The sequence below is a fragment of the Microcaecilia unicolor genome, chromosome 4, assembly GCF_901765095.1.
Source record: "Microcaecilia unicolor chromosome 4, aMicUni1.1, whole genome shotgun sequence".
Taxonomy (NCBI): domain Eukaryota; kingdom Metazoa; phylum Chordata; class Amphibia; order Gymnophiona; family Siphonopidae; genus Microcaecilia; species Microcaecilia unicolor.
The window spans coordinates 223,701,178-223,712,904 of NC_044034.1; the positions used below are offsets into that span (position 1 = coordinate 223,701,178).

At 42.0% G+C, this 11,727-nt stretch overlaps 1 protein-coding gene across 3 annotated transcripts in view; it reads left to right on the forward strand.

Moving 5' to 3' along the window:
- LOC115469025 overlaps positions 1-11,727 on the forward strand; it is a 194,884-nt gene that overhangs the window by 165,022 nt on the left and 18,135 nt on the right. For all 3 annotated transcript variants that reach the window (XM_030201281.1, XM_030201279.1, XM_030201280.1), the window contains exon 13: positions 7,642-7,794. In XM_030201281.1, coding sequence (XP_030057141.1) covers positions 7,642-7,794 — 153 coding nt within the window. The remainder of the gene's footprint in view (positions 1-7,641; positions 7,795-11,727) is intronic.

The window sequence follows — 11,727 nt, forward strand, 5'->3', positions numbered from 1 at the left end:
ATAGCACTGAGACGGTTTTAATATTGCTCTTGAGTGAGGTCCATAGTGTACTTGACACTGGCCGGGTTGCCCTTGGCCTATCGGCAGTATTTGACCTCATTGATCACCACCTCTTGCTTCATCGCCTTGAAGAGATTTGGCGTCAGGGCTGTGTTTCAAACTGGTTTTGTTCTTTCCTCCACAGCCACTAGTTCAGTCACTATTGCAGCTTCTACCTCCGCTCCATGTACATTGAAGTGTGGAGTCCCTTAAGATTTGATTTTTCTTTCCTTTGTTTTAACATTGTGCCACCCAGCTATTTCACTCAGCTGCATCACCCATGTCTGGTTACCTCAATCAAGGGTTTGTGCCAGTCAGCTGTTTTTCTTCTCAGCTGTAAGGTCTTTACTGTCAGGGAGTTGGTTAGTATCTTGATCTTAGATGACTTGCTTGCTCTCTTGCACTCTGTTCTGGACTCCTTTCTGTCCTGGTTGGTGAACAAGTTTCCGTTTTCTGGCTGACTTGGATATCTTCCTGTTCCGGTTTTAATTCTAGCTATGCATTGCTTGCAGAGTCGCCTCTTCTGTATAGGGAAGGGTAGGCGTCTGGCTTCCTATCATGCATATTGCAGGATGGCACATATCCTTTGTGCTCCATTCCCTATGCCACATTAATTTTATGTCATTTGGACATTTATGACTTCCTGGAGCAGGTTATTAGACTGTTTTTCAGAAATTCTTGCATATCTATAGTTTTTGGGCTTTCAGCCTCTTTTGGGGTCCCGTAAAGGGTGCTACTACTATGTCCTTCCACCCTTTCCTTATGGGTGCTAGTCTTTCCTTCAGTGAGGATCTTCTGTAGCATTGTCTTCTCCAGAATCTGCTCCTACTGAATCACAGTGAACTGGGGAGCAAAAGAATCCTGTCTTTCAAAATACCCATTGTTGTAGTGCCGCTTAGGTTCCTTGGCCTTTCCCAGCTTAAGACACCCCCTCCAATTTCTTCTGTCCTCCTATTTGTGTTATGCTGTACTTGGCAACACTTTTCTGTTGGGCTACCGACAGGTTTCAGTGTGTATAGTTAATTCTTTCCTAGTGGGTCAACTCTGGTCCTGCCTTTCTTCTTTCCTTCTGTGTTCTTGGTATTTCAGTCAAGGATCATGTCCTACAGCTGAATCAAGTCATTATTGCATGGATGATTGTTTGCTCCTCATTCTTATGTGAATTCCAGCTTGTCTACCTTGGCTGTTTTTCAGTCTTTATTTCCTCAGGAGTTAATAATTTTTTTTTTTTTTAAGAGATAAGCCTGAAAGCCTTCTCAGGTCCATCTTGGGCATCAACATGTTGGCTGCTCTATCACACTCATTCATTCTACTGTTTGGGCCTTATTTTCAATTTCCACCCTACTGAGGACTTCTTTGTCTGGACTGGTCTAGTATAGATGATAAAGGAAGAAAAATTGGCTTAGCTGATAATTTTGTTTTTCCTTTATCTGACCAGACCAGTCCAGAAACCCTCACATGTTAATTTATTTATTTTTATTGTTTCTTTTTAGTTTATTCTGTGGCTGCTGTTGCTTCTCGTGGATCTTGACATGGTTTATTATGATTTATTATGTATTATGCATCACCTGACCCAATGGAAGCACTTCATGTCAGAGTCTATGCCTACCTGGTTGGTAGTTGTATTGCCTGAACGTGGCATTTTGCCTCAACTATTTATTACTGACTGGCACTATGGAAGAACACCATTGCTTGGCTTTTTGTAATACTGAGTGATGTATAGCTGAATAATCTCCTTTAGAGGCGAAGCACATGGAACTACTTTCTTTCTCTGTCTCCTTCCGCTGACCAATGGACACAACACCTACTTGTCTGGACTTGTCTGGTAGGACTAAAAGAAAGAAAATTATCAGGTAAGAATTTTTCCTAATTTGTCCATCCCCAATGTTGGATTTTGAGTTACCCTAACAGCACTTTGCCTCCTTTGGCTCCCCATATTCTAAGCAGAATGAGTTATGTTCTAGTATAGTATATATTTCTCCAAGGACAAGCGGGCCATATCATCTCACAACTAGGAGGAAATATTTTTTCACTCAATGAATAGTTAAACCCTGGCACTCTTTGCTGGAGGATGTAGTAACAGCGACTAGCATGCCTGGTTTAAACAAGGTTTGTACGAGTTCCTGGAGGAAAATTCCATAGTCTGCTATTGAGACAGACATGGAAAGCAACTGCTTGCCCTGGGATTTGTAGCATGGAATGCTGCCACGATTTGGGTTTCTGCTCCAGGTACTTGTGACCTGGCTTGGCCACTGTTGGATACAGGATACTGGGCTAGATGGACCATTGGTCTGATCCAGTATGGCTACTCTTATGTTCTAACTGATGGAGTCTTGTGGAGATGCTGTCCATCATACATGCGTGGGCGCTTTCCTGACCAACAGACCAGCAGTCTTTACTTTTCTGCAGAGTAGAGAGGTCAAGTTTTTGGTCTCATCTCAGAACAGGTAACTTTGGCTTTTCCTGATGCCTTTCCTGTGGGGTTTTTCTCCTGGTTTTCTTCATTATTTTTTATTTCTAGTCCCTGTAGTGTTCTTAGTGCCTTATTGCCCTGGTTTCTTTATCCCCTTTATGTTGGAGACAGAGGATGACCCTAGGGCATAGTTGTTGACCATCTTGGACTACAATTCTCCGCTAGGAAGGAGGTCACCTTACTCCTCCACACTGTTCTCAAAGATGCATAGATGAAGAACTCCGAGACCCCACTCTCTGTGCAGGTTGTTCCTAAGGTGGATTCCTTGTATCGAATCCAAAAGGCCCAGTTGCCCCACCACCTCGTGGTGGTTAAATCTGCTCTTGAGAGGGCCAAGAGTGCCAGGACTTATGCCTTGGCTCTCCCGAGCAAGAAGGGCTGGACTTTGGATTCCTTTTGGAGAAAAGTATTTCAGGCCTTGATTCTCATTTCCTTCATCCAGATTACCAACTCTATATGAGCCAGTACTTTTGAAGTCCATGGTGAGGAGTGTATTAGACTTTGCGGACACTCTCCTACTGGAGCAGACCGCAGAGCTTTGCCAACTGGCCATAAAGCAGGAGTGCAGGACCTACCTAGTCAGGAGCACTTTTGATACATCTGACATTGCATCCAAACTGTCTGGCTTGGATGTGGGGATGCATAGACTGTCACGGCTGTACGTTTCTGACCTTGAATCAGCGGTTCAAGAGAGATCGGCGGATGTTCCATACTGAGGGGATAACCTTTTTGGGGACAAGGTGGAAGAGGTCACGGACCTCATTAAGAAACATTCTACCACCATTAAGTCCCTCTCTCGGCAGCATCCTTCTGTGTCTACCTTCTCCCAGAGGTTTTCAGCCAGGCCAAGAGCACCTACTACTGTCAAAGGTGGGTTCTCAAAATTGTCTACTACAATTACACATTTCCAATGATGAAAACATTGTTTATTACATTTGATATACCGCTTAGTTGCAAGCAAATTAAAGCAGGTTTCACTGAAAACAAAATACAATTAAATAGAAACAGAAAGGAATGCCAGTTATTACAAGAAAGAAATAATGACCACTCATACAAAGTAAGAGAGAACACATACCATTTAAAATACATTCTAAAAAAGGAAGAGTCTTACATTCCCATCCCACTGTGCACACCTCCAACTATTGCACCTCGTGAAACCCAGCACAAGTACCCTCACTAGTACACAGTTATGAGACACACACCAGCTGCTCAAAACACTCACTCTCCCACCACCAACAAATTCCAGACCCACACTGTTGCAGCGCTAAGCACTCACTCTCCCAGCAACAACTAACAGTCCTCACACACAGAGCAGCAGCACAATGCACTCACTCTCCCAGGAACAGCACAGAACCCTCACACAAACAGCAACAGCACAGTGAGAAATGGACTGGACAAACAGAGGGATAGGAGACGGCTAGGAATGTAGAATGGAAGGTTTGGGGACAGTGAGGATTTGGTGGGGGAAGGGGGCAAGAAACAGAGGGTGTGGCTGGGAGGCTAGCAGGTATGGGCAAGGACTTGATGAATTGAGACACAGAGGAGGCAAGTCAAGAAATATAAGGGTTAAAAGGTTCAGACTGGAGCAAGCACACAAAGGTAACAAAGCACTCAACAACTGTCCACTATTTCTCACAAACAACCTCTTCCACCTCTCCACTCTCCAGCTCAGCCAAATCACAAATGGGCCTAAAGACAGGTTTAGCCTTTTAAAGTGGGTCTAATTCCAGGTGTTTTTCTTTCCACCTCAGGAACTCGTTTTGCTATCCGTTATTTGCAATAAACGTTCATTACGTAACACCGCCCATGTTACACCCATGAAACACCCCTCTGGGAACCTCTTCTTTTCAGCAATTAGTGGACTTGTTGTTGTTGCTTGATTTGATTATATGCTTTAGACATTGGTCTGTGAGAAATATGTTTATCTGCCTGTTATGCCACTTTTTTGGATGTCATTCTGTTTCAAAAATGAGACTCTTAAACAGTTTAGAGTGGTAGTCATGCAGATTACTGCAACCTCCTTTATGCTGGTTGTTCAGATAGATTGCAAAGAAGGTTACAAACTATCCAAAATACTGCCGTGCAAGGCTTTTGTGTAACATTCAGCAGTTTGATAAAGCAACCCTGTTGCTGTTTAGGTTGCACTGGCTGTGCAAGCCTGATTATTTTTAAATTTTGTACATAAAGTTAATAAGAACTCAGCTTCTCCTAATCCTTAAGAGGTGCTGAGAGAGGACCTGCTGAAGGAAGGAAAACTTTACTGGTGTGTGTTACCTGCTGGAAATTGCATTCAAACTTAGGAAAAGGTAATTAATAGGCAATTTCATTGTCTTTTTTTGTTGTTGTTAAATTACTCCACTTATTTAGCAAAGTCAGTTTAGACAATAGTGTAACATTTTAAGTCTCTGTTAGGGATATATATAACTAGGGCCTAATATTCAGCCAACGGCAGGCAGCACATTGTTGTCCGCTGCTGGCTTTAAACCTGGATATTCAATGCCGGGCCATATCCAGCAACCGGCATTGAATATCTGGGTTTATTTTGGCCGCTAAAAAGTTAACCGGTTATGATGATATTCAGCGGTAACCAGTTAACTTTTTAAGTGTCAGAGATAGGTCTGCTATTTAAGTGGCCTACTTTGACCACTCAACATAGCTGGTTATCTCCCGCTGAATATCTGCAGTTAGCCACTTAAACCCTATTTAATCGGCCGCTCTCTTCTAATGGGGCCCACGCATCAACTCTACTTCATTTCTTTCTTCACTCACCTTACCCACCCCACAACTCTCCTTGCTTCAGCTGGTCCCCGGCAGCGATTCCTATACGCTGCCTCTCCGCTAACCCGAGTGCCTCTCCTCTGCCACACCTTCCTGTTTCTCTACCTGGGCGGGACATCAGGCAGCGTATAGGAATTGCTGCTGCCAACACCAGAGACCTGCTAAGACAAGAAGAGTTGTGGGGTGGGTGAGGTGTGGGAAGGAATGAAGATCTGCATGGGGGGGGGGAAGAGAGTTGCTGCATGGGGGGTGGGGCGAGAGAGGGAAGGAGAGATGCTGCACAGTGGGGGGGGGGGAGAGGGGAGAGATTTTGCAGTGGGGGGTGAGAGAGGGAGGGAGAGATACTGCACGGAGAGGAGGACGGTGCAAGAGAAGGAGAAATATTGGACATGATGGTAGAGGGGAGAAAGGGAGAGATGTTGGATAGGGCACGAGAGACAGAGAGAGAGAGAGAGAAAAAGCGATGGTTGACAATGGGGGAGAGAGGGAGAATTGTTAGATATGGGGCAGAAGGGAGGAAGGGAGAGATGCAGCAAAGGGGTGGAGGGGTGAGAAAGGGAGGGGGAGATGGTGCAAGGGAGAGAGAGAGAGATTGGGCATGATGGTGGTGGGGGGGGGGAGAGGAAGGGAGAGATGTTGGACCCCGGGCACAAGGGAAGGAGAGAGAGGGAGGGATATTGGACAAGGAGAAGGATGAGAGGGAGGGATATTGGACAAGGAGAAGGATGAGAGGGAGGGAGAGACAGGAGGTGGAGAGGGGAGAAAGAGGGAGATATTGGATCCAGGAGCAGAAGGGAATGATGGAGAGATGCCGGACAATGGCAGTGAGGGAAGAGAGGGAGAAATGCTGGACCATGGGGGCTGAAGGGTGGAGGGAGGAAGATGCTAGAAATGGTGGAACCGTATAGGAGAAACCAGGAAGGGGAGGATGGGGGTGACAAGGAAATGAATGAAAGGATAGTGTTACAGAGGATAGAAATATGGGATTGGAGGGCTGAGGAAGGAGTGAGATGGGGAATGGGACAGCTAGTAGATGAAGAGAAGATGGAGATTTTGTAGTAACTGAAAAGTAAAGAGGAGGAGAAGAGTGAGAAAGAGGGTGAAAATTTGAATTGACAGGCAGAAAATTAAATAAAAGGAGAGCTAAAAAGGAGTCATCAATATGTCAGAGGCAGGTGTAGTCGGGATAGACAGGAGAGAGGAGAAAAGACAAATGGACAGCAGCTGCTTGAAAGAGAATTAGCAGATGATAGACAGGAAAAAAGAAAAGAAAAACTGAATCCAACATGACAGAAAAATAAAATGCCCAGACAAGAAAGGTAGAAAAAAAGCATTTTTATTTTTAATATTTTAAATGGAATATGTTAGCTGAGGGAAATAAGCATAGTAAATGTTTTTGTATTGTGCTCTGTAGAAAAGGAAATGCAGTTTTGTTTTTTTGTCTAAATATTTGTATTTCTAATTTATGATTCCTTATTCTATATTTGGTGAGAGTCTGTAGGTGTGATAGTAATAGCAGGTGGTGAAATCGGAGGGGAGGCAGGGAGGAGAGGGGATCAGGAATGGGGGCTCTCTCTTATTTTTTTTATTTTTTGACCAGAACTCTCTTCTACCAAGCTATGCAGTCAGCAACAGCATCATTGAGCCACCGACAATTAAGTGTGCATGAGGTGCTGGCATTAGTGGCTTAGGAACATTGCTGCTGCCTGCCAAGCTTAGTAAAAGGGAGTTCTGGCCTCCTTCAGAGAAAATCTTTTGCTGACAGAGCGTGGGGATCTTCATTAGCTAAAGTAGTTATATTTTGAGGTGGGGATAGGGCAGGGCAGATAAAATTTGTGCCCACCCACTTTGGGCTCAAGCCCACTCAAATTAGCTGTCTAACTATACACCACTGGATGGGCCTTGGTCAAAACAGCTCCCAAACTGCTTACTTAGTGAAACAAGCGATTATATCACAGGGTCTATTATCCAGGGCCTTCCCCAAGGAGTGGTGAGCCCGCCCCAACTCCATAGATGCTGAATCTCTGGTGGAGCATAGTAACTGGTGATATAGCAGGTGCACTATAGCAGGGACATCCTTTATCACCTTCCTTCTGGTGCCCCTCAGAACCTCAAATTTCTTTCCCTGGCCTTTCTGTATGGAAGGGAAAATAGTGCCTCATAAATAAGAGGATGCTAAAATGACCTTACTTTTGTTTTGTTCCTGCAATATTGATAAATACTTTCTGAGTTTTATGGAGTGATTATGGTCTGAGTGTTATATAAGACTGCACCCCCACTGTATCCTGCTTTGCAGAGCTGTTATTGGGCATAGTGCACAGCTGTAATACTTATTTTCTCTTTTTGTGTAGAACGTTTATTGAAAATGTCATTGGAGGATCTGAGGGAATTCCTCCAGGAGACGATCTCCAGATCGCTGAGCTATGATGACGACATTGTAGTTGATCAGTTACAAGCATCTATGGCAGAGCTGCGGAAAATAAAACTAGACCTGCCACCCCCAGGTAATCTCAGACTCTCCTAGCATCTCTCCCCCAGGAAACCTTGGTTCCTCGTTGAGTAGCTTTAGCCCTTTCTCACCTTCTACCTCATGTGATTTCAGCCCTTTTTTTACCTCCTTTTGCAAGGTAACCTTAATCCTTTCTCAGGTATTCCAAACTGCTGCTCAGGTAAATTCAGCCCCTCCTGCTCTCCTTTCATTAGGTAAAATCTGCCTATCTTCACTTTGTCTTTAGGTAAACTCCCCCCCCCCCCTTCCCCTATTGTTATATAAGTTCTACATCCCTTGAAGTATCAGGCTTAAGTAAGGTAAATTCTGTTAATTTCAACCCCTCCTCACCTCTTTTCTTCAGATATAAGCTCTGCTATTCTTCAACTTTTCTCTTTAGATGACCTTAGCCCCTTCTCACTTCAAGCAAGCTCTGCCTCTCTTCACCTCTTGTCCCTATGGAAGCTTTCCCCTTAAGCTTTATCTGTCTTCTCTGTCATCACCAAACTGCTCGTCACTTATTCATGGGTAATTTCACCCAGTCGTCGGTTTCACTCTTCCTACACAACCTTAGGTAAGATGAGCTGCTCTTGTCATTTTGACTTTCTATGGAGTTTCTCCATTTCTTAGGTTCTGTCCTTGGGTAAACTCTCCTCCTGCTTACCTTTGGTTCCCAGGTAAGCTCAATCCCTTTTATTGCCTTCCTTAGGCAAACTGTCCCTGCTCATATTTCCATCATCAGGTAGAGTCTATCCCTCTTCACCTTGTGTCTCAGGTAAGATCAGCCCATCGTCACTTTTCCTCCTCAGGTAACATCACCCTCTCTGCGTTCTGTTCTCAGGTAAGTTGTGTCCCTCTATTTCTACAAATGGTGCTCACAGTTACGCACGCAATCGTGTGCATAGTTATAGTACCACTTATGTACATAATTGCTGAATTGGCGAGAACACAGGTAAGTTAGTTATGATGCTATTCTATAAAGTACACGCATATCTAGCAAATAACTGCACAAGGGGCATTCTCATGAGAGGAGCATGAGTTGGTCATGGGTGTTCTGACTATTCTAGGGGACACTGTATAGAATACTATCAGTTATGCATGCAAGTAGCCACATTTAGGCATACACACTGAAACCTGCCATAGACATGGTATAAGCAGTCATGTCTAAATGTTGGTGCATTAATGCCAACTTATGCTAGTATCCTATATCGTCAATTACATTCTTGGTTGCTATTATAGAATAATTTTGGTGCCTAACTTTGGCAACCTTTCTTAAATTGACCCCTCTGTTCTTAGATCTCCATTTTTAGATTAAGTGACAATATTCGAGAAACGGGTCTATACTACTGGTTTTACAGTTATTCTTCTAGACTTTCACATATGGCTAATAGAGCCAGATTCTTTAATTTACAGCCAGTTGTCTGAGCGGTTTTGGTTCTTATAGAATGTCCTGATTATTTTTAAGTACATGATAAGAAAAATGTGGTTCTTGCTCAAAGTAGTGGTTCTGTCACATCTTGATCTCCCTAATAAATATGATCTTTGATGTAGAGTTACAGGAACCATATTGGGCCTGGAAAAAAGCTGGATTTTCTGAGATTATGATCTTTTATTGAGCTAAATTAAACATTATTCAAAAATGATGTATGGGTCTGAAAACACACAAACCTTTTTTTTTTTTAAGATATCAGCTTCACACTCATTGACTTTGCTCTCTAAGGGAATAATTTTATAAATGACTGCATGAACAGTACACAGATCTTTTCCTTGTGTGAGCACCCATGAGTTTTCAGAAAAAAAACATCCACATATTTCCCATTTTGAATTACCTCACGGATTTTATATGCTTACATTTATACCTGCTCTTAACCAAAAACAAATTTTCTGGGTTATTTTATGTACATGTTTTTAAAAAGTATGTGTATAAATGCAAACTTATCCCCAACCCTACACTCAGGAATGCCAATACTCAGTTTGAATAAAAATGAATATATACAGGCTGTAACTGGAGTTGGAGTTGGAATCAAACAGTCCACAGCAGTAATGGTAACAGTCAGTTAAACAGCAGCCTGACGCAGCTGACTTTTCAAATAATGCCTGTGTCGGGGGCATTTATCAATATCTAAAATACAATTTAAAAAAACAAAGAACACAAATATTACATTGCAAAAAAATCACTTGTATAAATAACAGATTTCTCATCACAGTAAAACCAACGAAGCCTAGAATGCTCTTAGTTTTTATCTTAGGTGAATTTTGATGAAACAGTTGGGATAGCAGATTGTGTTATTTAACTTAAATAGTTCTTAGAACAAATCATTAACAAAAATTTTACACTTAGAAAAATCTAACAATGCACATGTCTAAGGGCCTCTTTTACCAAACCACGTTAGCGATCCAGGCATGGCAGTGGGCTTTGTCTGCATTGCCATGAGGGAACTGCTAGCACGGTTTGGTAAAAGAGGCCAACTTAACACAATAGGGAAGTTCAGGTGAATTACTCAATCAACTATAAATTAGCATCATTCCTAAAGTATATTCTGTAAGTGTATTACACTTAAACAAATTTAAAAACAAAGGGGTCCTTTTATTAAGCTGCAGTAAAAAGTGGCCTTAGCGTGCCCTTACACAGGTCTTTCCCATTAATGGCCATGCACTAATTTTGCCATTAGCATGTGGCCATTAAAAAATACTAGTGTGTGAGCACTTACACCTACTTTGTAGGCGATAAGGGTTCGCACACTAATCCTGCATCAATCAGCGCACGGAAATGTAGATGTATTAGCACAGAAATGCCCATTCTCTGCCCCAGATGTGCCCCTTTTGTACTAAAAAATAAAATATTTTTAGCACATGGTTTGCACACACAGGTTTAATACTTTTCAATCCTTATAATGATAAAGTATCGTCTTCTACAGTCATAAAAACGAACCAAATAAAAATTTTATCTTAATTTGTTGCATTTGTATCCCACATTTTCCCACCTATTTGCAGGCTGAATGTGGCTTACATAGTACCGGAGAGGCGTTCGCAATCTCCGGTGTAGTACGGTAACTATTTTAATGATTGTAGAAGACAATCATTTTTATTAACTATCAAGCTAGGAGGAATAGTGATTTGAATAAATGGATTGGTGTTTTTTCACCTGTGATTATACAAAAAATTGTTTATAGCATTACAAAAATAATGAAATACAAATACTAGAAAAGTGAACTTTTAGTTTTAAAAGAGGTATGAATGTATTGTATTAAAGAATAGGTCAGGAGGAACTTTTTAAATTTTTTTTTTAAGTATGTGTTGTTGTGGTTTCTCCCATAATTGCATAATATTAGATTAAGAATGATAACAGTTGAAAAGCATTAAAGCACTGAGGTGACGTCCTTATGCTATAGTTTTTATAAGGAAGCTCAGTACTAGCCATTCTGTGGCAACGAAATTGTAGATGATACACTAGTATATACCGAATGCTCCCTCGAGTTATGAAGAATTTATTTAGATTTTATATTCTAGGTCAGTTTTTCCTAGACCTGTCCTGGATGCACCCCGGCCAATTAGGTTTTCAGGATAGCCACAATACATGAGATTTGCATACCAAGGAGGCAATGTATGCAAATCGATCTCATGAATATTGATTGTGGATATCCTGAAAACCTGACTGCCTGGGGTACACTCAGGCAGGTTTGGGAATCACTGTTCTGGGTTATGAGGAAAGATTGTTTATCATTAGCTGTTTGGCTTGAAAGCTGCTGGTTCAAAATGGAAAGAGTACCATAGATGCAGTAATTGGATCTGTCTGTGAATTGATTTATATATTTTGTATTCCTGACTTACTTAGAAGCCATTATGTGTTTATGACACGTTCTCATTGTACAGGTGATGTTTTATGTGATTTAGTTCTTTGTCTTTATTTGTGTTTTAGATTATTGATGCATACTCTGATACAGATGCT